This window comes from Macrobrachium rosenbergii, chromosome 22 (assembly GCF_040412425.1).
Source record: "Macrobrachium rosenbergii isolate ZJJX-2024 chromosome 22, ASM4041242v1, whole genome shotgun sequence".
Taxonomy (NCBI): Eukaryota; Metazoa; Arthropoda; class Malacostraca; order Decapoda; family Palaemonidae; genus Macrobrachium; species Macrobrachium rosenbergii.
Genome location: NC_089762.1, coordinates 45,865,891 through 45,889,890, shown reverse-complemented (window position 1 = coordinate 45,889,890; position 24,000 = coordinate 45,865,891). Strand labels below are relative to the sequence as shown.

Here is a 24,000-nt window from a genome sequence, read left to right as displayed (position 1 = left end):
ATATGTATGAAGATAAGAACTCTGATTTTCAGACAGTAGCTTTTATTATTATTAAGTTTATATTTTTCCCAAAAGGAGCGTTCTTTTTTTGATAAATGTCGAGCAGATGAGGTGGATTTTAAAAGGCCTGGTATACTTGTAGTTTTAATTCGAATGAATGAATGCGTTGTTTCTCTTTTAAAATGATAATCGGCAATAAATACGTTCCAGAGAGTCTTAGTTCCAATTGGTTTACTTGTAACACATCCAGACCACTTTAACAACAAATGAGATACGCGAAATTCCATCTTGATGACAGTTGCGTTAGTATTTGAAAATATGTATGAAGATAAGAACTCTGATTTTCAGACAGTATCTTTTATTATTATTATGTTTATATTTTTCCCAAAAGGAGCGTTCTTTTTTTGATAAATGTCGAGCAGATGAGGTGAATTTTCAAAGCCCTGGCAGACTTGTAGTTTTAACTCGAATGAATGCATGCGTCGTTTCTTTTTTAAAATGATAATCGGCAATAAATACGTTCCAGAGAGTCTTAATTCCAAATCGTCTGCTTGTAGCATACCCAAACCACTTTAACAACAAATGAGATACGCGAAATTCCATCGAAACGTCAGCCATTGAGTAGAAAAATTACCCATCAAAAGAATGTCGTTTTTGTCTTGACTTCCTCCACTTACCTCTGTGTGATGTCAATTTTAATGATGGCAGTGAAGGGTTTCACTCATTTTTCCCCCTTCTTTCCTGACTTTATTTTTTTTTTATTCCAAGACAATTGTGAACTGAATTCCTTGCAACTTCCCCTCCCCAAAATGTCAAATGCATGACACGCTCTCTGCTTTTTAAGCTGCGACAATTTTTAAATGTCCACGAACTTGATGTTGCCTCTTTTTTTGTTTTATATCAACTGGTTTTCTCTCTCTTTTTTTTTTTGTTATATTCATCATTTCCTTTCCATAAATGGAAACTTCAAACGATTGCATCTTTATCCCATGTGAATTACTTTCTTTGATCCCCCCCCTTTTTTTTTGAGTTTTGTTTTCAAAAGCATAAAAATGTTCTGAAAATACCGCTAGGAAACAAAAGGCATATCATTGTTTTATAGGCACAAGCGGAGGTCGGGTATAAAAATTCAGAATTTCATAAACATGTCGGTCCTTGATATATGAAATTCCATAAACATTACGACCCGAAATATATTTATAAAAATTCAAGAAGTATGAGCTTTAAACGCATACAATTCAGCTTTTCAGTCTCTTTAATGCCTCTTCTCAAAATTCAAGAGGCATCTCTCTCTCTGTCTGTCTCTCTCTCTCTCTCTCTCTCTCTCTCTCTCTCTCTCTCTCTCTCTCTCTCTCTCTCTGTTCGAATGATTGCTTCCAGTCTCTTTATGTCTCTCTCAAAATTCAAGAGGCATAAACTTTCAACTACAGATTCTCTCTCTCTCTCTCTCTCTCTCTCTCTCTCTCTCTCTCTCTCTCTCTCTCTCTCTCTCTGTTTGAATGATTGCGGAATGGAGAATGCATGCAAACCTCATCTCTAAATAAGAAGTGGAAGAGAGGTAATGTCGCACTTGGGCAGTATTGCTTGAAGAGAGCGACCCTCGACAACCTGACAAAACTATCTCGATACGACACCCCGCGGCATGGTCACGAAGGACACAGCGATTTTGGGGAATTTCCCTTGACGCTTCCTCTTGCATGTATATCGGAAGAGGGGGAAACGGCAATCGAAAGGTCGCACACACACACACACACACACACACACACACACATGAAGGATATCAAAGGAGAGACAAAATTGCTAAGACTTAAAGTTTGTGTGAGAGAGAGAGAGAGAGAGAGAGAGAGAGAGAGAGAGAGAGAGAGGTGGAGGCGTTGGAAGGAGGGCATTTAGGAACATCTGCAATTGCTATGCGAAGGGCCATGTCAGGTCTTGATAGAAAAGATAGATGGTATTTCCTGTAAATCTTCAACTTTTAGGAAGCATGATGTTGAAACCGTGTAGTGACTGAAAAAAGGATGATATGAACCTACTATTCAATCGCATCAGGTGCATCAGCATGATATTCTACTGCAAAAATATTCAGTCTGTCTCTCTCAGACTGGCACCATTTGTAGAGAAACAGTAAACAATTTCCTTCCACATCCATTTCGCCTCTAATTATTGTTCTGGGAATTATTATGCTGCTGCAATGAGTGAACATTGAAGTTTTAAATCTAATCGTGTGGACAACGTTCTTGCTGGAAAAATGAACCCCAAAAAAATTTTTCGGGTCTGTTGCCACAGTACTCCATGTCTGTCAAGTGAATCAGTGATGTTTTTGCTTGCTAGCCTACTCAAAATTTTCTTGTCGTATTTTGCATTAGCCTAAATTTAGGTGTTTTAATATCATCCATTTGTTTGGCAAATTTCTCTAGAAAAAAATTACAGATTTGGAGTTCTTGTCTAAAGAGAATGCAATCATGTGCCCATGAAATAGCTGATTTTAAGGAATGTTGAACGATAAGGGTTGAATCATGAATTGGGAGCAGACGAAAGGCTAGGTAAATGACGAGCGAGAGAGAGAGAGAGAGAGAGAGAGAGAGAGAGAGAGAGAGAGAGAGAGAGAGAGAGAGAGAGAGAGAGAGAGTTAATGTGAATCTGCGAACTGTTATGGAAATGTTTACTGAAGGTGTAAGGAGAGGAATGGCAGAGCTGAATAATGGAAGATCGCCTGGAGCTGATAGGATTGCGAGTGATGTCGTGAATGTAATTGTGGAGAGTGTTTGAATAATTAACCAGTATATGTTTGGATAAAGGAAAAACCCCATTAGAAGGGGTTCATCATTTCGAAATTCTGTGAAGAATTAGGAGAGGAGCAAAGAAAATGCTTTGACAATTTTGGAAAAAGTTGTCCTTTGGGGAATGATTTTAATCTCATTAATACATGATAAGTGCTTTAGATAAGTTCAGTAATTTTCTGTGAAGAATTAGGAGAGGAGCAAATAAAAAAAAAAAGAAATGCATTCACAACTTTGGAAAAAGTGTCGGAGCAGAGAGATTTCTATTTGCAGTACAACATGTTATCCTTTGAGGAATGATTTTAATTTCATTAATACGTGATAAGTATATTAGATAAGTTCAGTAATTCATTGTGGTATATGCACAAGATTGTAGTGTTCTATAGAACCATAAAACTCGATTCTCCAATATGTGTTCTGCATTGTCGAATTTGCTTTGTGGAATTCCCGTATACCGAATTTTTTTTAATCATAGTTTCATCACTAGCAAAATACATAATTTTATTTTGGCTAACACGTCTTCAAACAGAACATTACAGGCTACGCATTCGATTAATTCAGTGAGAAATCGATCCATTTTTAAGAGGATAATGCAAGAAAAGCCTTTCGGTCTCATTGCAGAAATTTAATTCACTTTCTTCCTTTACCAAAACCGTAAAATATCCCACTCAAAAACACCAGGGATATAATGAAGTCTTATGGAAAACGACCTAACGGTGGTCTAAGAAGCAACGAAAAAAATGAGGTGCAGTGCGTAACGCGGTGGAAAATCTCCGTCGAACAAGGACATTCTTGATCGACTTGTCAACAAAGAGGGATTAGGCGAGGGGAAGTTGATTGATAAAGACAAAGGGAAAGGAAGTGGAAAAGAGGGGAAATCTGATAAGCAATAATTACGTGGATCAACAATGTGTTAATTATCTCAAAGTTGGGAGGAGGGCCGGCTGTTCCCTTAGTTAAGTGGCAGGTCAAGAGCAAATTCAAAAGCCAGTTCACACTGCAATATATGAGGTGTTAAGCAGATCTGTTAACCCCCACCCCCCTTGATAATAAGGATTATTAATGGCGAATGGATGTTGGATGGGTATCAGGATTGCAGAAAAGGTAAGTTCCTAATCAGATCCTTAATGGCAGTTACCAGACGGTATTTAATAAATTCATGTGGATTTCACCCCTTATTGCATAAACAGAAAGTAAACATTTTTTAATGCGAGGAGTTTTAGATGTCTAGCTAGTGAATATGTAAAATACCTCCGACTTGTAAGAAATTCATTCTATTTTCACCTACTATTAAGATGCTCTTTGGAGTCTCCAAATCTTTCCGTCACTTATCTGTTCATTGGGTACAAACTTTACATTTTGATTTATTGCATTGGATATGAGCTTTGCATTTTGATTTATTGCATTGGATATAAGCTTTACATTTTGATTTATTGCATTGGGTATAAGCTTTAAATTTTGATATATTGCATTAGGTATAAGCTTTACATTTTGATTTATTGCATTGGGTATAAGCTTTACATTTTGATTTATTACATTGGAAAAGCTTTACATTTTAATTTATTGCATCGGATATAAGCTTTATATTTTGATTTACTGCATCAGATATAAGCTTTACATTTTGATTTATTGCATCGGATATAAGCTTTACATTTTGATTTATTGCATTGGATATAAGCTTTACATTTTGATATATTGCAAGGTCAAACTTTTCTTTCGAAATGTATGTAGAAACATATGATGTGTTACTTAATTTTCGTCAATGACAGTGGAGTAACATCTTGCCAACCTGCTTAGTTTAAAACATCGATTATATCGTGAAAGTATATTAATATAAAGTGGAAAAAATCGTAGTTTCATGGTTGAAGGATCATGTTCCATGTAAAATGCCATTTCATTTCTTTTTTGCACTAGAATTATTTTTACCGGCGAATACTAGGTAATCGTGTTACAACTTTCCGGAGGGAGTTTGTTTTAAGCTAATTCAGTGATATGATAAATGATTTGCCATTTCTATTTTGTGCCATAGCAAATACAAATAGCTCTTTTAATTTCTTTGATTTGCAAATTTTTAACTGGTGGGAGTTTTGAAATTTAGGAGCACAAACCTAACTCTCTCTCTCTCTCTCTCTCTCTCTCTCTCTCTCTCTCTCTCTCTCTCTCTCTCTCTCTCTCTCTCCCAAATCAGCCGCAATTATTCAAGTTATGATCTGAGACTAAAGTTCACATATAAGTGACTTGCAATTGTTCCATGGTTGAAATTTTTTCAACACTTAGAAAGCAATCATTTAAATGAACAATTTGCATTTATTCAACATACAACCGGTAATTGGGTAATTAGTATTGATAGGTGAAAGAGTAATGAAATTTAAATGGTATTAACTCATCATCGTTTGATATAGATAATATTGTTATTCCCTTAGTGCTAACACACGATGGGGATTCTGCCTCTTCGTATGTTAGTGATGCTTATGCTATGTCAGCTGATGACGCGAATATTTAAGAAACTCGGCACAGGAATTTAATCCGGGTTTCTGTAGTCATTTATTTATTGTCAGTAGAATATATTAATATATTCCTTTCCTTTTGCTATGTTACGACTGATTACAAATTTGCCGATACGTAATTATTGTGTGTGCTTTATGGAAGATAAAAAAAATAACATAAGTGTTTTAAGTTTTTCCATTTATTAGTTGTTTCCGTTTTATAGAAGAATAAATTATAATTAATGTAACACTTGGTATATCATATGACACAAAGTGGATGTTGTAACATTGTGACATTCTGACCTACCCAGTTGCGTACGAACGATCATACTTTTGCCTGTCTAATTTGTTTTCCAGGAAGCATCATTGACTGAAAACAGGTCAATTTCCTTTCTGGTTTTCATTCTGCGATATGCTCCAGGCCGCTGTATCTGTAAAATGGGTTATTTATTGTGAAGGGGAACCAACCCAACAATAAAAGCATCTCATGCGTTCTTCGATTTCGATGGAGGATAATAAATTAGGCTTCGGTGACGTTATGGTGAAATTTTTTGTAAAAAAAAAAAAAATTACAAAATCGTTTCCAGCAAACATGGGACATTGTAATACTAAATTGTGCTTCTCTGGTACTTTCTGTGATTTAGTGTTTGTTTTTCGTTTATGTATTTTTTATGAAAAATCATAATGTTACCAATTTTAGTAAATGTAATAATGTCTTGTGAATATTTAATGACTCACATGATGAATGTGCCCCATTTAAACTTATGCTATTTTAAGGTTAAAAATGGTGAATTTATGTAACAAGGAACATGGCCATATGAAATTGGTCGATGCTTTTCAGGTAAAATGAAGATGTCGTTATATTCGTTTGGGAATTGATTTTCAAATTAGCTGAAACTTTTCGTTTTTCTGTATTTTGTTAAATGGTCTCTTACAGAAATACATTAAAATGAAAATACTTCATAAAAAGAGGCCTTCTAGTGATATTCGCTTAATTATGTGCATTGTATCAACAGCCTTACCTAAATTCTCAAGTTCCTAACATTTTTGGATACATAAAATCAATATTTTAATCTCACATGGAAAGTAGAATGTCACCAGTCATTTAATCTTTAATTTGATATCTGATTTAATGGTTTTCAGTCGAAAAAGTATCCAAAAATACAGGAAAAAGAGAAGTAATGTAATAATTGGGGCTATCCTATCACACCCGATAAAATCTGCGGCCGATTATTCTGCTGATAATCGTATGACAAATTGGTTTGCAATTTCTTTATCGTGTGACATAGTAATTTGAATCTTCTGCAGAACTTTTTTAAGTTATAATTTTTTTGGAATTCATATCTATTCTTTCTTCAGCAGTTTTACAGAACTACGATTACAGTAATTGTCAAATAAAACTCTGGCCAGAACGAATGGATGATAAAAAAATTCATACATGTCGAAACGTAAGAAAACGCAGCTTGGTCAAACAATACGAAATCCTTCCTGGTGTATATAAAAGTCCCCCAACGGAGATGAATTAACATCAGGGGAACGACGGCCAAAAAAAAAAAAAGAATAAAGAAAAAAAGAGCCTACTTGGAAAACGATGAATTGAACTCTGAGAAAACTTCGAGCATCGTAAGCTCCCCGAGGAATTCGTTTTGCCCCGTCTTGTCTTTGCCGAGAAATCGGTCAGAAAGATTCATGTTTGTGTAGTTGGACGAACTTATCAGAGAAACTTGGATAATGCTGTCCGTCGATAGGGATCGCCTTTTTTCATCTTCTCTTGCGTATAATATTTTGTCTGTTTGGGTTCCTGTCGTTGGCCGTGGCTTGGGCGTACGTAAGTGGACTGGACTGTTGATTAGTAGGGAACGTTTTGAGAATAGTTTGATTGGTATTGGAGAGAAGTCTGGCTTTTAAAATGTACTTAAAAGAGGAATACTAACAATATTGCATCTATCTTTGGTCTTTGCCAAGTACATTATACTAAACTGTGTTGAAGCTTAAAGGAACAGACTTTAGAAAATATTTTTCGGTATTGATTTAGATATGAAAATCGAAGTGTCCCAATTTTATCGCATATAAAGCCTGTGAACGGAAATCTTTCCGTACTTCCGAAGAAAATATGAAGTGTGTCATGAAAACTGAACTTTACAGGACCCAATAAAATTTTCGCATGGGTTAGGCATAACTCGTCCAAGAGTCTAACAAGGTTTTAACACGACCATTGATGTCTTTCCTAACACTTTCTTCCCTCACATTAAAATCCAGAGTCTGAAGTCGAAGGAGTTGTAACAGAAACAGCCAATGTCACGCTGCGAGACAGGAGAAACAGAGAGACAGACATAGATATTACGTGAGGGTCAAGGCTTGCCACTGTCTTTTCCTGAGAAACGAGAAAGACGCCAAAGACACTCTGCTGGAAAGAGAGAGAGAGAGAGAGAGAGAGAGAGAGAGAGAGAGAGAGAGAGAGAGAGAGAGAGAGGTTGTGGGAGGGGGCGGGGAAGGGGGAATACACAGACAGAAATATGTTAGGGTCGTAGGGACAAATCAAGATTCTCTCATTTGTAATCCTATCACACACACACACACACAGCCGTTTAATATTTATGGCGAAACCACCGTAATCGGTTCTTTCTTTCATTTTTCATTTTTTCCTCTTTCTCTCTATCCATCTATCTCTCTTCGTCCGTATAATTTTCCTTTATGTAAGTGAGTTATAGTAAGATGGGACACTTGACATATAGCCATCAGAGTTCTAATAGAATCTCGAACATCAATATTCAGTCGGAGACTTTCATTTTTTTTCCACCCTTGACTCTCTCTCTCTCTCTCTCTCTCTCTCTCTCTCTCTCTCTCTCTCTCTCTCTCTCTCTCTCTCTCTCTGTCCTTTTTTTGGGGGGGTGATAGGGGCTCAACATGGGAGATGCGGGGAAACAGGATCAGCATATCAACGTGGCAGGGAATCCTTTTGTAACAAAAAAAAAAGGGGGGAAGGTCCGATTGCATTTTGTCGTCTAGATTTATTTCACTCTCTCTGACGGATTTGCATTAAAGCCAACCAGGATATTAATTTAGGGAAAGAATTTTTGGGGCTTTGCGTGAACTGATATCGGTCCGATGGCTGTAAATCATGCTTTTTTTCCTGTAGGAGGGAGGAAGCTCATTTTGCTGATGCACACTCGTTTGATATTGTTGTGCAATGCAAAGGCAAGCAGGCTTACACATGCTTATACACACACACACACATATATATATGAATATATATATATATATATATATATATATATATATATATATATATATATATATATATATATATGTATGTATGTATGTATATATATATATATATATATATATATATATATATATATATATATATATATATATATATATATATATGTGTGTGTGTGTGTGTGTGTGTGTGTGTGTGTCGTTTCACTCTCGTGTCAAGGGTCTTGTGCCTCCAGTTTGTACTTGCTTTCCAGCTTCTCTGATTTCCTATTATTGCGAATTTTGTCCCAATAAACAGATTGCTGGTCTTTAAAAGTATAAACGCCCTATGTTTCATTTTCAATATGGAAAGACCAGTGCATTTCATTGGATTTTTTTTTTGTTCGTTAGTAATATATCGATTTGATCTAGACGTCCCGTTAAATTGAAGATATTTCTGTACTTCTATCCTTATGGCCGACTGTAATAATAATAATAATAATAATAATAATAATAATAATAATAATAATAATAATAATAATATCCTTTATTGCAGCTCAGGGCCATATACTTGGAATATACAAATATACAATACACAGTCTAGATAGTGTTAAGTTTTAGTATATTTCTGAAAGACAGACAGACTGCTTAATTTCCAAATCTTATTCATCCGAACCATTTTTAGAGTTGCATTTTTTAAAAGTATCTGTGTGTGTGTGTGCGAGGGCGTCTCTGTATATTGTAAACCGCCTTTTGTAAACTAATAAGAACTTGAGATATGATCACAAGACGTTAATGACAAAAAATCAATAAGGATAAGGCGACAAATTATGGTCTGAGTTCTGGCAATAGTTGCTCCTTGGTTATGTTGCAAGTTGGTAAGTGGATGGGTAAGCGACCCATTATGGGAAAGCTGCCGGGAAAGGTAAGCGTTTACCCCACTCTCACCCAGCCCTAACGCTTCTGTAATGACTAGAAGTGCCTCCAGAAGACCTTTCATATAAATTAATATATGTCCTCCCTTCGACTCAATACTAAATAATTGGGTTCTTTTTGCTTTTCTGTTGCTTAGCTTTACTGTATTTTTTATTTTTATTCAGTTTGCAAGATTAATTATCTATTTTACTTGATATTCATAAACCTAACGTCTTTCTTATACCCATGATATATTATAACGGCAGCCTTAGATAATAAATAGAATACATTGTAATTGTATAGATATTTATCTCAAAAATGTTCATGTTCTCTCACAAAAGGACAAAACAAAATAACCTTCAGATAAACATATCCCGGTCTTCCTGGCGCCCTCTGTCATGAATATATTTATAATTAGCCGGAAAAAAATGGAATTTTAGCAATAATTACCAACAAACAAGAGACAGGAATGGATCGCGGCACATTTTTGGCATTTTACGAAGTTCGTTTCGGGGTCGGAAAAAACGCATTCACCTTTAACTAAATACCAGCACGGCTTCAAATATGATATAAATAGAGTCGATATTGTGTGTTGTTTTCCTCCTGCAGTCGGGAAAAATTATGTTCTGGCCGAATAAACGTTTGCAGGCGGAATAAATTTATCACCAAAGACGAAAATGTATTGTAATAGCCACTGAGTTCTCTAAATTTCCATTTTTCCTGATATTTTTTTTTGGATGCGTTTTTCACTGAAAGCCTTGAAATCCGAATGGAAATGAATGGAGACATTCTCTTTTTAGGCGGGATTCGAACCCGTGCTGGTTAGGAGACTTAAGTTAGGAACTTAGTCCGTAGTATTACTAATAGAAAAAATAATTAGTTTCTGATCAAATATTCATTGTTTGTTGAATGGAGATTCATTTTGGTTGAAGTTTAAATGGAATAGCTGCTCACCATGTTTATAAACTTAGATATATTGTGTATATATTAGTCATATTTTCCAATTCTGTTCATTTTGACAGCCACATTGACCTCTTAGAGATAAGCCAAGGCGGTTTACTTTAATTGATATTTACATTAATCTGGTGAATTTAGATACATTTTTACCAACTCGGAGCAAAAGCTACCTTCTCCATGATGACATATTATTATTATTATTATTATTATTATTATTATTATTATTATTATTATTATTATTATTATTATATAAGCTGAAATAAAACAATCATTAATCTAGCGAATTTACAGTAATTACATTTTACCAACTCGGAATAAAGGTACCTTCTCTACAGTGACGTATTATTATTATTATTATTATTATTATTATTATTATTATTATTATTATTATTATTATTATTATTATTATTATATAAGCTGAAATAAAACAATAATTAATCTAGCGAATTTAGATACATTTTACCAACTCGGAATAAAGCTACCTACTCTACGGTGACGTAATATTATATTATTATTATTATTATTATTATTATTATTATTATTATTATTATTATTATTATTATTATTATTATTATATAATCTGAAAAAACAATCATTAATCTCTCGAATTTAGATACATTTTTACCAACTCGGAATAAAGCTACTTTGTCCATGTTGACGTATTATTATTATTATTATTATTATTATTATTATTATTATTATTATTATTATTATTATTATTATTATTATTATTATTATTATTATTATTATTATTATTATTATTATTATTATTATTATTATAATTTGGCAGCAGACCCTCTTTTAAACAGGTTCTATTGAATATTATTGCTGCTTCAGCTGCATTTATTTTGTAGAAGACTTTTTCTATTTTCCTTATTGCGGACTTCTCTTCAGTGGAGGTGCGTGCTAACAGCTCGCCTATATTTGTCATTTCATGGGGGAAAAGTCAAAATCTGGATTCTGACAAATATAGGCGAGCTGTTAGCACGCACCTCCACTGAAGAGAAGTCCGCAATAAGGAAAATAGAAAAAGTCTTCTACAAAATAAATGCAGCTGAAGCAGCAATAATATTCAATAGAACCTATTATTATTATTATTATTATTATTATTATTATTATTATTATTATTATTATTATTATTATTATTATTATTATTATTATTATTATTATATAAGCTGAAATAAAACAATCTAAAATTCTAAGTTCACCCAGAAGTCGTAACGCATTATTCAAATAACTTTTCATACGGTCACCGCGGAAAGATCCCACCAGATCTTATATGGCAAGAAAAACGAGATCGTATTTTCACAAACAAACAAACAAACAAACAGGAAAGGTTGTGAATTTCTTTGCCAGTAGAGCATTTGCAGAGGAGCCTTCTCCTTTAATGAGATGTCACATCTTCGCTCTTTATTCTTTATCTAAACAAGACTAGGCGCACTAAGCATAAGTAATGGCGAAAAGGACCTCCCATGTAAACCGTTTTTTTTTTTATGGTATATTTTTCGCTGGGAAGAAGTGAGGATGTATCCTTAAGCCCTTGGGCAAACATTACGTGTATTGAATGAATGTTATTTTTTTTCTTCTTCTTCTTCTTCTTCTTCTTCTTCTTCTTCTTCTTCTTCTTCTTCTTCTTCTTCTTCTTCTTCTTCTTCTTCTTATTATTATTATTATTATTATTATTATTATTATTATTATTATTATTATTATTATTATTATTATTATTATTTTTATTAATTAATTAAACTGAAATCCTGTCAGGTCAATTTTGGTTTAAATAACAACATCAGTAAGCAAACTCTGGTCGGCGGGAAGTCTGTTATGTACTTGGTTGTTAGTGGGCTGTTGTAGGTCGTACTTGAGGATATTAGGGAAAGAGAGAGAAGAATAAGAAAAGTAAAGAATCAGTTTAAAACTGGAAGACCTCAACACTCTCTCTCTCTCTCTCTCTCTCTCTCTCTCTCTCTCTCTCTCTCTCTCTCTCTCTCTCTCTCTCTCTCCTTTGAGAATCTTTCCCCATCTTTAAAGTTGCAAATATATTTGGATACTTTTGCTACTCTTGAGGATCGTGCAACGCTTTGCAAATCTCATCTAGAATTTTTTCTCCTAGTGAAACTTCTCTTGTAAATTTTACTCTAGATTTAAACCGTGGGCCTTTTAGGGCGAGGAGCGTTCTTCCAAAATCTTATTTTTAAAGTTTAATATCTTTGCTTATAAGTGTGTGTGTACGTATGTATGTATGTATGTATCTCTCTCTCTCTCTCTCTCTCTCTCTCTCTCTCTCTCTCTCTCTCTCTCTCTCTCTCTCTCTCTCTCTCTCTATATATATATATATATATATATATATATATATATATATATATATATATATATATATATATATATATATATTTATATATATATGTAAGTATATAAATGTGTATATAATATATATACATACATACTTATATATATATATATATATATATATATATATATATATATATATATATATATATATATATATATATATATATATATATATATATATATTTGTTTCCGTGTTTGCATGTCTGTTTGTAAACAAATTGTTCTATTGTGTGCACCCAAACCCATTAAAAAACAGACGTGTTTGATTGTTATTGTGCATATTACTGTGCTGTTATATAATTTCTCTTTTTCCTTGGGCAAACTAGTCATTTATATAGGTTCCATTTCTTAACAATGCTGCTTAGTTTGAAGAAAAAATAAAACAAAATAGATAAAAAAAAATTTTTTTCCTTTTTATTTTTTTATTTTATTTATTTTTTTAAACCCGTAATTATGCACTTTTCATCTTTCAGTTCTTTTTTTCACACCTGGCAAATTCCTATATCACTAGGGGCTCACTGAGTAGTTCAAAGGTTCAAAACAAAATATGAAACATGCTTCGTTGTAAAGACAGAAAAATAGATCAGTTTAATGATTATTTTCTCCTGCTCTCTCCCTCTTTTGTCTCGTGATCAACAACATTAACAGACCTCGTTAATCCTTTTCAGCAGTAGCACGGAATATATTTGGATTTGGACTGTGTTGTCGACGGACTGATAAAAATCAAAAGGATTACATTCACGACGTAGCGCCCAAGTGAGCCGGGGACTCTTTGGGCTCGCGCTCGCCTCAGTCCGAACGCGTAGGTCAAAGTTTAGCAACAAAGCGACAAAAGTGTTCGAGTTTGATAATTTGGCCAAAAGGCCATAAAAAAGAGTGTGGGCGCGCGATGTCACTGCTGCGATTCATTTGTTTTCGCGTCGTCAGAGCCGATTGTATATATATATATATATATATATATATATATATATATATATATATATATATATATATATATATATATATATATATATATATATATATATATATATATATATATATATATTATATATAGAGTGTATATATATATATTCAGGCAGAATGATATATATATATATATATATATATATATATATATATATATATATATATATATATATATATATATATATATAATTTCTTTATTTTTTGAGGAGTGTCTACTGGTATTCAGGCAGAACCAATTATATTGTTTTATTATTTTGGGAGGAGTGTGTACTGGTATTCAGGCAGAACCGATCATATTTTTTAAATTATTTTTTATATTTTTTGGGGGGAGTGTGTACTGGCATTCAGGCAGAACCGATTATTATATTATTATTATTATTATTATTATTATTATTATTATTATTATTATTATTATTATTATTATTATTATTATTGCGGGAGTATGTACTGGTATTCAGGCAGAACCGATCATATTTTTTTATTATATTGTTAATTTTTTTTTGGCCGTTTCTTGTCCTTTAATTTCTATAATTAAAAAGGAAAAATCGTTTACAGGTGGAAGGAGAGCGATGCCCTTACGATGATTTAGGAAAGGTCATAAGTGGGTGTCGTGTCCATGACGTATTATTATTTCATTTTTAAAATAGTCTAGCATTGAAAGTGACTGAATATTAATAGCAGTGCCAACTTTACTGAAAGAACAACATATACCCTATTACGCAACTGACTGATTAGCTCAATTTTTTGGCGTCGCAAAGACTATGGTCAACGACGCCGTGCTTTGTGCAAGAGAAGGAACAGAACCGAGAGGATTTGGGGGTACCTTTATAAGCATTGCGCCGCCCCCTCCTCCTCCTCCTCTCTCTCTCTCTCTCTCTCTCTCTCTCTCTCTCTCTCTCTCTCTCTCTCTCTCTCTCTCTCAGGACAGTCACCGCGCGTATCAATAGCAGTGCCAACTTTACTGAAAGAACAACATATACCTAATTACGCAACTGACTGATTAGCTTAATTTTCTGGCGTCGCAACGACTATGGTCAGCGACGCCTTCGCACTCTTCAAGAGAAGGACCAGAACCGAGAGGATTCCGGGTACCTTTAGCGACGCCCCCCCACCTACCGACAGTCGCCGCGGGCATTACTAGCAGTGCCAGCTTTACTGAAAGAACAACATATGTGTTATTATGCAACTGATTGATTTGCTTAGTTTTTTAGCGTCGCAACGACCGTGGTCAGCGATGCTTTCGCACTGTACAAGAGCAGGGCCAGAACCGAGAGGATTTCGGGTACCGTTATCATTCTCCTCCCCGCCCCCCAAGAGGACAGTCGTCCCCCTCCACAGAGGACAGTGCCCCCCCGGCCAAAGAGGACAGTTCCCTCCCCCAGAGGACAGTCGTCCCCCTCCACAGAGGACAGTACCCCCGCTAAAGAGGACAGTTTCCCCCAGAAGACAGTCGCCCCCTCCAAAGAAGACAGTCCCCCAAGAGGACAGTCGTCCCCTACAAAGGGACGTCCCCCCCGCAAAAGAGGACAGTTCCCCCCAAGAGGACAGTACCCTTCTCGTGCCAAAGAGGACAGTTCCCCGTAGAGGAGAGTCTCCCCCACGAAGTGGACCCCCGCCCCTCGACAGTCGCCGCGCGTACATATGATATTTATAGCAATTCCGTCGGAGCCAACCAAAAAAAAAAAAAGAAAAAAAAAAGTCAAAATAAAAGTTGTGCATACAGATTCGGCGCTCTCCTAAAAGGCCCCATGATAAAAGCCCTGCCCGGTATTGCATATCAGCACAAGCGACATTTCAGGACGGCTCAATAGAATTAATATGATCTCCATTGGAAATGCCGGCACGCGCACCACTTATATTGGATACGTCTGATCGTGTCAGCATATATACAAGGGGACCGATGTAGGACCCCTCGCTTAGAATAAGGCTATCTATTTTCTCTATCTGAATTTGAACATTGTGGGGATATGCGGATACAGCCTACGCAGATTGGCTCCCATCACATTTTTGTGGGATGAGGGGTGGGATTTATCAAATGATGCTGATAAACAACAAGCCCAGAGGTCGTAGTTTAGAATGTATAGGCATGCCCCCTCAAGTTGAAGGTCATATCAGTTAGATGGAAGTATTTAAAAAGCAAGTAGCAAAAAAAAAAAAAAACACAATTAGGACATACCTAATGACTTTGTAGGATGGGGGTGGGTGTTATCGAATGATAGTGATAAACATAAAACTCCGGAGACAACAATTTCAAAAAATATAGGCAAGCCACCTAAAATTGAAGGTCACAACAGAAGCGTAGAAGAATTGAATAGGAAACTTGCCGAGAAACACAACCGGGATATGCTGAATGACTCTTTGTAGAATGGGAGTGGGGGTTATCAAATAATACTGATAAACGAAAAACTTCAGAGACGGCAATTAAAAAAAATATAGACAAGCCACCTGAAATTGAAGATCACAACAGAAGGATGGAAGAATAATTGAAAAGGAGAGCTGCCGAGAAATACAATCAGGATTTACTGAATGGAAGGGCCGTGGAAGGAGAGTAAAATTGTGCAAGAGGCCGAGAGGAGTAATAGTTAACGGATAGCAGCGAGCGTTCCGCCTCTGGGCGGAAGCGCAATCCATCATGCTTTCGACAGATACCAGCACGTTTTGTGAATTTCATCGCCAGCCCCTTTTCGCATTCAGCCCGGCATCAGTCAGCACTTATTCGAATGTGCACGGTCATCCGAGGCACCCGACGCGTTGCTTTAACGACCGATGAATCGACCGTGAAAATAACACTGATGTGATGTGGCCGACGCCTCGTCTCGCATTCTGTCTCTCTCCTAATTCGCAAAACTGAGATTCTCTTTAGTTTCCGTTATCCTCAACATCAAGCTCCGTGTGTCTCCTAATTCCTAAAACTGAGATCCTCCTCAGTTTCCATTATTCTCATCGTCAGTGGCTTTGCTACTTATTCCTTTTCCGTTTGTCTGTCACTCTCCTTTCCGCCAATTCCTTTACCTTCGATAAAATCGTCCTCGAGAACAGCGAATGTGTTCGAGTAGCCGATGCCTCTACGCAGTTCTTTACTATCTTCTAATTCGTAAAATTTAATTTTTTTCCTTGTTCTTCCATTATATCCGCGCCTCTCCGTCCCTGCCTCTTTCTCCTCTCCGTCCTCCTCCTCCTCCTCCTCCTCCTCCACTTTTCCGAGTGCGGCCGTATTAATGAAAGAATCATGACGGCCGCCACTGCCGATGGCCAACTGGGATAACTAGGTTATGGAGGACGAGGTGCTGATCATTAAACGGAAATTAAATTGTGATATTGATGAGGCTTTATGGTCTAAATCAATAGTAAATGGGATATTTCCAGCACTGTATCATCTCGATAGTGATTATCAGATTAGCGTAAAAAAAAAAAAAATACCGCGTTTGATGAGGGCGTAATCGACGCCATCAATACACCTCTGACAGAAATTCTGATAGGAAAAATGGCACATTACTTTTTTTTCCCCTCTTCGTCTCTTATTACGTTAGTGTGTTTTCCGGTGTGGTGCTCTGAAAAATGACGGAGAAAATGCTTGTGCGTCGTACGCTGGAGGTGGGAATCGGATGGTGTTTACGAACAATATGTTGAGTGAAAATGGAGAACGAAGCTGTAGACTCTCTTGAAAGGTCGTGAAAGTGTTAATGAGAGGAAAAGATAAAGGTAGATATCAGTAAGAATAAGATTTCCTGGGTATATTGAAGCCAGTATTGAAAGTCACTGGAGACGGCGATTCTTTGCTATTGACAGGGGGCAGTGAGATATATATATATATATATATATATATATATATATATATATATATATATATATATATATATATATATATATATATATATATATATATATATAATATATACACACACACACAATATATATATATATATATATATATATATATATATATATATATATATTATATATATATATAATATATATATATACATATATACATACATATATACATATATATATATATATATATATATATATATATATATATATATATATATATATATATATATATATATATAAATATATATAAAATAGTGTGCCAACCAGTAAAACTGTTACACCAAGATAACCTCTAATAGAAAATACCTGGCCGCGCAGTGACAAAAGAATATCTCCGAAGCAAGGCTAAATCCTCGTGAGGGCTGATATTGGTTCCAACGCCATGCTTTGGCGCGAGGTTAATAGGACAAAGGGTCTCAGGGTGTTAGCTTGACGCCTCATGAAGATGGGTGACGTCAATATCCTTATCCCCGAGGTCTTCTGCCTCATACCACATCCTCATTTCCGCGTCTCCTCCTTCATACGTTGCCCGTGCTCTGGTCTTGTTCATTATACCGTATCAACGCCGTATCCATCCGTTAAGAGGGAGAGTTCAGTGATGCAGTTTCTTTATTATCGTCCAGACCTTTTTAGCTTTCAGCAACGTATATACCCTATTGAATTTTAGGACACAGCCCTCCTTTGCCTCAATTACAGCGTGTGGAGGCACGTAGTGCTTTTGTCAGGAAAATACCCGGGCATTAAAAGTTTTTCGCGATTTTTTCGTCTTTCTCAGGCATTTTAAGGAGAATTTCTATTCAGTAACTGACATCATATTTTAAGCGTTCGAAACAAAATTTCACTGCACTGGTTTTCTGTGGTCGAGTCATTTTTTCTGGCAACGCCAAAGCTTTTATATGTTGATGTATAGATAAATACTAAAAACAGATAGGTTTCGTAGGTATAAAAAATGCAACTTTATCAAGAGTTTAGCTCTGATTACCATCAGGCACGCTTTGCAGAACAACTGTCCAAGCATTTCTAGATAATCTAGTGGCAAGAAATGTCCAAGTAGATTTAAAGCTACTGGAACGTATGTGAATTATAATAAATTATAATGATAGGTATGAAATGAATGGTTAAATCAATTTTGGTTAAACGTATTTTAAAATTAACCACTTTTGAAGTTAAAGGATCCGGATATTTTCGTTATGATTAGCAACGATAAAATCAGCCATTATTCGTGTACGATTAATAGCTTCAGATAAGGAAGAAAGAGTTTTTTTGCACTTTTTTACAGAATTATACACAAAAACCTTATAAAAGTATTATTATTATTATTATTATTATTATTATTATTATTATTATTATTATTATTATTATTATTATTATTATTATTCTTGTATGCTGCATGGTGAAATCATTTCCCATGACATTTATTTTTTTAAATCCGTTTTGATATTTTCTTTTAGAACTTTACTTTATTCATTTGATTGTGCTCTCGTAGTTTATATTATTGTTCTTACCATTTTCTTGTGAGGGGGTTTTAAGTAATACTCCATTCTCAATCTCATTATCTGTACGAGGAGTTATCTTTTTCCTTGTGTTTATATCCAAGTGCAAGCCTTCAGTCCAAAAGACACCAGTCTTATAATTTGCAAAATTCCGGTCATTTCCATCTTTAACAGGTCACATTCCATTGTTGATTCGTCATCAATAATCATTGATAAATTAATTATATTTCTTTGTGATATAAATTCCCTGCTTAATTACTGCTTACTCACCACCATTAAATTTAGAATATTCTTTGATCTCATAAAATGATTGCATTTTCTTGTGCTCTCAACTTTGTAAATAAATATTTTCAAATTTTATAACTGTCACTTAGTATTCATAGGCCCGAAGAAAGTTATCTTAGTGTAATATTCCACCGATATTTTAAAAGTTGGCATTTGCATAAATGCCACCTGCACAAATGTATTAAAAACCCATATATCAGTCACCAAGCGATTTCTGGATTTTCAGAATGGTATCTTACCAGTGATTCACTCAACCACTTCAGTATTCACTCTGATGATTTTTTCTTTTAGATTCCCGTTTATGCCGTGACTTCGAAGATAAATCTAAAGACAGCCGCCGGTATTACTACCTTATATAAATTCCTCTAAACTCCACGACATCTGATACGCGCAAATGTTTTATTCATAGCCGCGAGCTATTAGCAAAGCGGCGAATCCTCCTCACTGCATATCTTGATTTATCTTGAGAACTGTCTTGCTTTCGGAAAGCAGACGAGTTACTGCACACGGATAAAAGGCAAGTCGTGCGGAACTGATGAAGACGAATGGGTTCCTCTTCTGGAATATATTATGAATCAAACGAATGATTTAAGACCTCTCTTCTACGCCGGTAGATAGAAGAAGAAGAAGAGGGTCGGGTGGAGTCCTGTCCGTGGGATGGGTATTGGGGTAGGGGGGAGGGGACATAGCAAGTTTCAAATATTCAGGCGGAGATGCCATCGGTCAGACGGATTGATGGTTGGCTCAGGGACTCATAATAATGGGGGAACTCCTTTTCTCTGGCCTTCAGGACGTGAAATGGCTGCTCCGCCTTGAAGTAATGCGGATTAATAGGGAAGTGTCCTATTTCTCTTTCGCGGTGTTTTAAGTGAGGTCGGACGTGAAGGAGAAGAATAGGGCTTGATTGTTATTCTGAGAATGAGCTGTTGTGTGGATGAATATATTTGAGTATGTGTTTACGAGTGCAGTTACCCCATTTATGTAATTTATTAACCAGGCTCATAACCTAAGGCCTCGATAAAACGATATAATATAATGTTATGGTTCTCTGAATATTTCTAAGTCATTCATATTAGCCATCTTTGTGACATAAATCACAAAAGTGGTCATCACAGAAGTAAATTTTCATGGAATATTTATTAGCATTAAAGAAAGAAAATATTCCCTTTGTTAAAGGTAATTACGTACCCAATCGATTACGTTGAAAAAAGTATTTTGGATATGAAGTTTCCATAAAATGCATTGGCATGCTCGGTCATTTGCTTTCAAATGCTGCCTAACTTGTTTAAGGTTATGTAGAAGAATCCACTTAGATAAAAACATTTGTAGATAATTTAAGGTTAGAAAACTTCATATTATTCTTTTTTACTAATATTTTCTTTTTCATTAATTTGGATTGAATTTCAAACACAGAACAGCATATGGAAGGAAAATTGTTCACATCTTTGACTGACGGAAGAATCAGCAAAATTCATAACATTTAAATTGCGAAATACCATAAGATTTTCAGATAACCTGTATTCATTTTCATGTATTCACTTGCTTGTCCAACACTGATTTTAAAAGCTCTTACATTTTTAATCTTACGTTGCAAAATATATTGTCCTTGTCGTAAAATAGTAAACTCTTACATTTGAGATCGCAAAAGTAAGAGAAATATTCTTCTATAAAGAATAACACTAGGGAAATTTATTGACCAACTTTAGATTCCAAATTCGTCCGTTTCACAGGTGATTATTTATTTTAATCATTTAACAATAAATCGCTTGCCATATGTGTTGACTCATTTATCCCTTAGCTAGTGAATCACTAATAGTCTCTTCATTGACTCATAGACTCATTAGCGGGGCTTTTTGCCAATATCTTTCGCTCGCTATCGTTTTTGGGAATATTTAAACCAGGACGTGAAATTCAGTAACGGATTAATAGGGAAGTGTCCTCTTTGCGGTGTTTTAAGTGAGGTCATCTACTCAGCTCTGTTCTGGTCTCCTTACCGTTTTTCTTTACAGATCCAAATTATAGTCTTTTCTCAGCTCTGTGATTATCTTATTTCTTTGATTATCTTATTTCTTCCGTGGCATCACTTAATGATAGACAATTTTGATGTTAGCAGGGTAGGTTTACATAACTTTCTTACGATTGACGTTAATTTCAAATGATGGCAACTAATGTGAAGTAGAATAACTTCATTGCCATGTAAAGACACTTAGTCTTTCTCATGGACATATTAGATACAGTGAGGAATAGTAATGTCGTTGAGAGAGAGAGAGAGAGAGAGAGAGAGAGAGAGAGAGAGAGAGAGAGAGAGAGAGATTCTTGCAGTATTCGAGCAGTTGCAAACAAATTAGCACTCAAGATTATGTGGGAATCATTAATTAAATCCTTGCAGATGAAAATAAACTTGAATATTGTATTTAATTTAAGATTTACAGATTTAAGTCCTGGTTCAAAGAGCTTTATTTATCGTTACCACGCTCTTATAATGGATTTGGAACGAGGTTATTCTATTTCGAATATAATATTTAAACTAACTCCCTGCTTAATGGGTATTTGAATAAAAATATCGTGTTTTACAGTTCCATGTAGTGCATCATTGCAGGAGGTTCCCCACATAGAGGGGTATTCCTCCACATAGTAGGATATTCCCCACATAGTAGGATATTCCCCACATACTGGGATATTCCCCACATACTGGGGTATTCCCCACATACAGGGACATTCCCCACATCGTAGGATATTCCCCAACATCGTAGGATATTTCCCATGTCGCAGGATATTCCCCCATGTCGCAGGATATTCCCCACATACAGGGATTTTCCGTACATTCATGGATATTCCCCACATCGTTGGATATTACCCCCACATCGCAGGATATTCCCCTATATCGCAGGATATTCAACACATCGAAGGATATTCCCCACATATTCACTCTCATCGCAGGATATTATCCACATAGAGGGATATTCACTATTATCGCAGGATATTCCCCACATAGAGGGATATTCCGCAGCATCGCAGGGTATTCCCCAACATGCAGGATATTCCCCACATACAGGGATATTCCCTACATCGCAGGATATTCCCCACATATCGGGACATTCACTCTCATCACAGGATATTAGCCACATAGAGGGATATTCCCCCACATCGGAGGGTATTCCCCACATTGCAGGATATTCCCTACATAGAAGGATATTCCCCAACATCGCAGGATATCCCTCCATCCCACAGGGGGGAAAAATTTCTTGCGCCGTAACGTAATCGACACTTTGGTTAATATTGCGACGTATATAGTCTCTGGTGCTTAACGTATGAGCCTTCTCCTCGTTTTTTTAATATTTTTAGATTTTATAGCATATCCCGGCTGGCCCGTCGTGTCGTTTTTCGGGGTCGATTTATGTATCGAATGGAGCGGGGAAATTTAGGCTTTTAGGGGGCGCTATTTTTGAGCGCAGAATGCCGGGGCGCAAGGTAATAATGACGGTGTATCGAGACATGATACCCATCACATAAATATACACTTTGTAATACGCGAAGGAAATTGTTCCGCGTGAGTTACGTCACTATTGACACAGATGGCAGCACCGGCTAGAGGTTGCGGTGGGAAAAATATATAATAAATAAAAAGATAATCCACTGGGGAAAATGCGCAGATGCTTGGTGAATGGGGGAGAGTGTCTGTCTAAATTTCAGTCAGTAAGATTGTACCCTTTATCAGTAAGATGGTATTCTGAATGATCCAGTTTGTACTTTTTTCCATTAGCCAATTGACTATGAAATAAAGCAATGGCTACATTCTGAAATTGAATACACCACTATATTTTGACCAATATACATGGGTCCTCGTCTCGGTGAAAAATGACAATGTTTTACAGAGGCAATATTTATCTGTGGTAAAATGTATTTTTGAGCCAGCTGGTTTGTATTTGTGGTAAGGAAATCTTTATGAATCTAATTGGTCTGGGTTTGTTTCTTCCAGGCGAGTTCTTTGTTTCTCTTGATAGGAGATGAATCAGGACGTGACTATTTCTGCCCTCAAATGGAAGACTGCAGCAGTATCTGCAAAAATACAAAACTGAGAAAAATGGTATATACTGCAGTTTTCCCTTGCCTTACTACTGATTTTGCAGATACCGCAAATATGACCCCCTAAATAAAGCATTGAAGAATCATTCTGAAACTCCAGTAACTAGTGTGTATTAGTGTATCACGAACCCAATAGGTGGTATATCTCAGTTTCTAAAGTTTTGCAGATAGTGCAGTTTTCCATTTTAGGGCAGATTTGACTATGATATTTTCGAAAGCGTATCCGGGTGTTTTTTGTTTGCAGTGTCTTTCTCCCAGTGCCCTTGTGATAAGTTCTTGTTATTTGCTTAGCTTACGATGTCTGATTCCAGAGTTTTCCTCCTGTATGGCCAAGCACTTTTAAATAGTAGAGGCGATTTGCTCCTGTAACGCAATGCCCAAATTCTCTAAATGGACCGAAAATCTCAGAACTTTCAAATGGCCGCACTTCTGTACCTATACCGTTTTCTGCTAATCTCTGTGACTCTGTGATAGCAAACGTCTTTATTCCGCATGAAATTTTATGCAGACTTCAGATGTTACTATGTAAATACTAGAATCAAATTGCTTTTTTATTTTGAAAGACATTCAAAAAATCCTCTACATAAGGGAGAGTTATTTTATTGCTAAAATCTTTTGGCTGTTATCCACGTGGCCATGTTGATAACT

At 35.7% G+C, this 24,000-nt stretch overlaps 2 protein-coding genes across 2 annotated transcripts in view; one reads left to right on the top strand and one right to left on the bottom strand.

The window, feature by feature from the left end:
• LOC136850833 (uncharacterized) overlaps positions 1-24,000 on the bottom strand; it is a 141,048-nt gene that overhangs the window by 84,161 nt on the left and 32,887 nt on the right. The window lies entirely within an intron of this gene.
• LOC136850489 (serine/arginine repetitive matrix protein 1-like) lies at positions 14,889-15,299 on the top strand. The gene has a single exon (XM_067124061.1). The coding sequence runs from the start codon at positions 14,889-14,891 to the stop codon at positions 15,297-15,299; it is 411 nt and encodes a 136-aa protein (XP_066980162.1).

Coding starts and splice junctions, on each gene's coding strand:
- LOC136850489 (XM_067124061.1), top strand. CDS start 14,889: ATGCTTTCGCACTGTACAAGAGCAGGGCCAGAACCGAGAGGATTTCGG.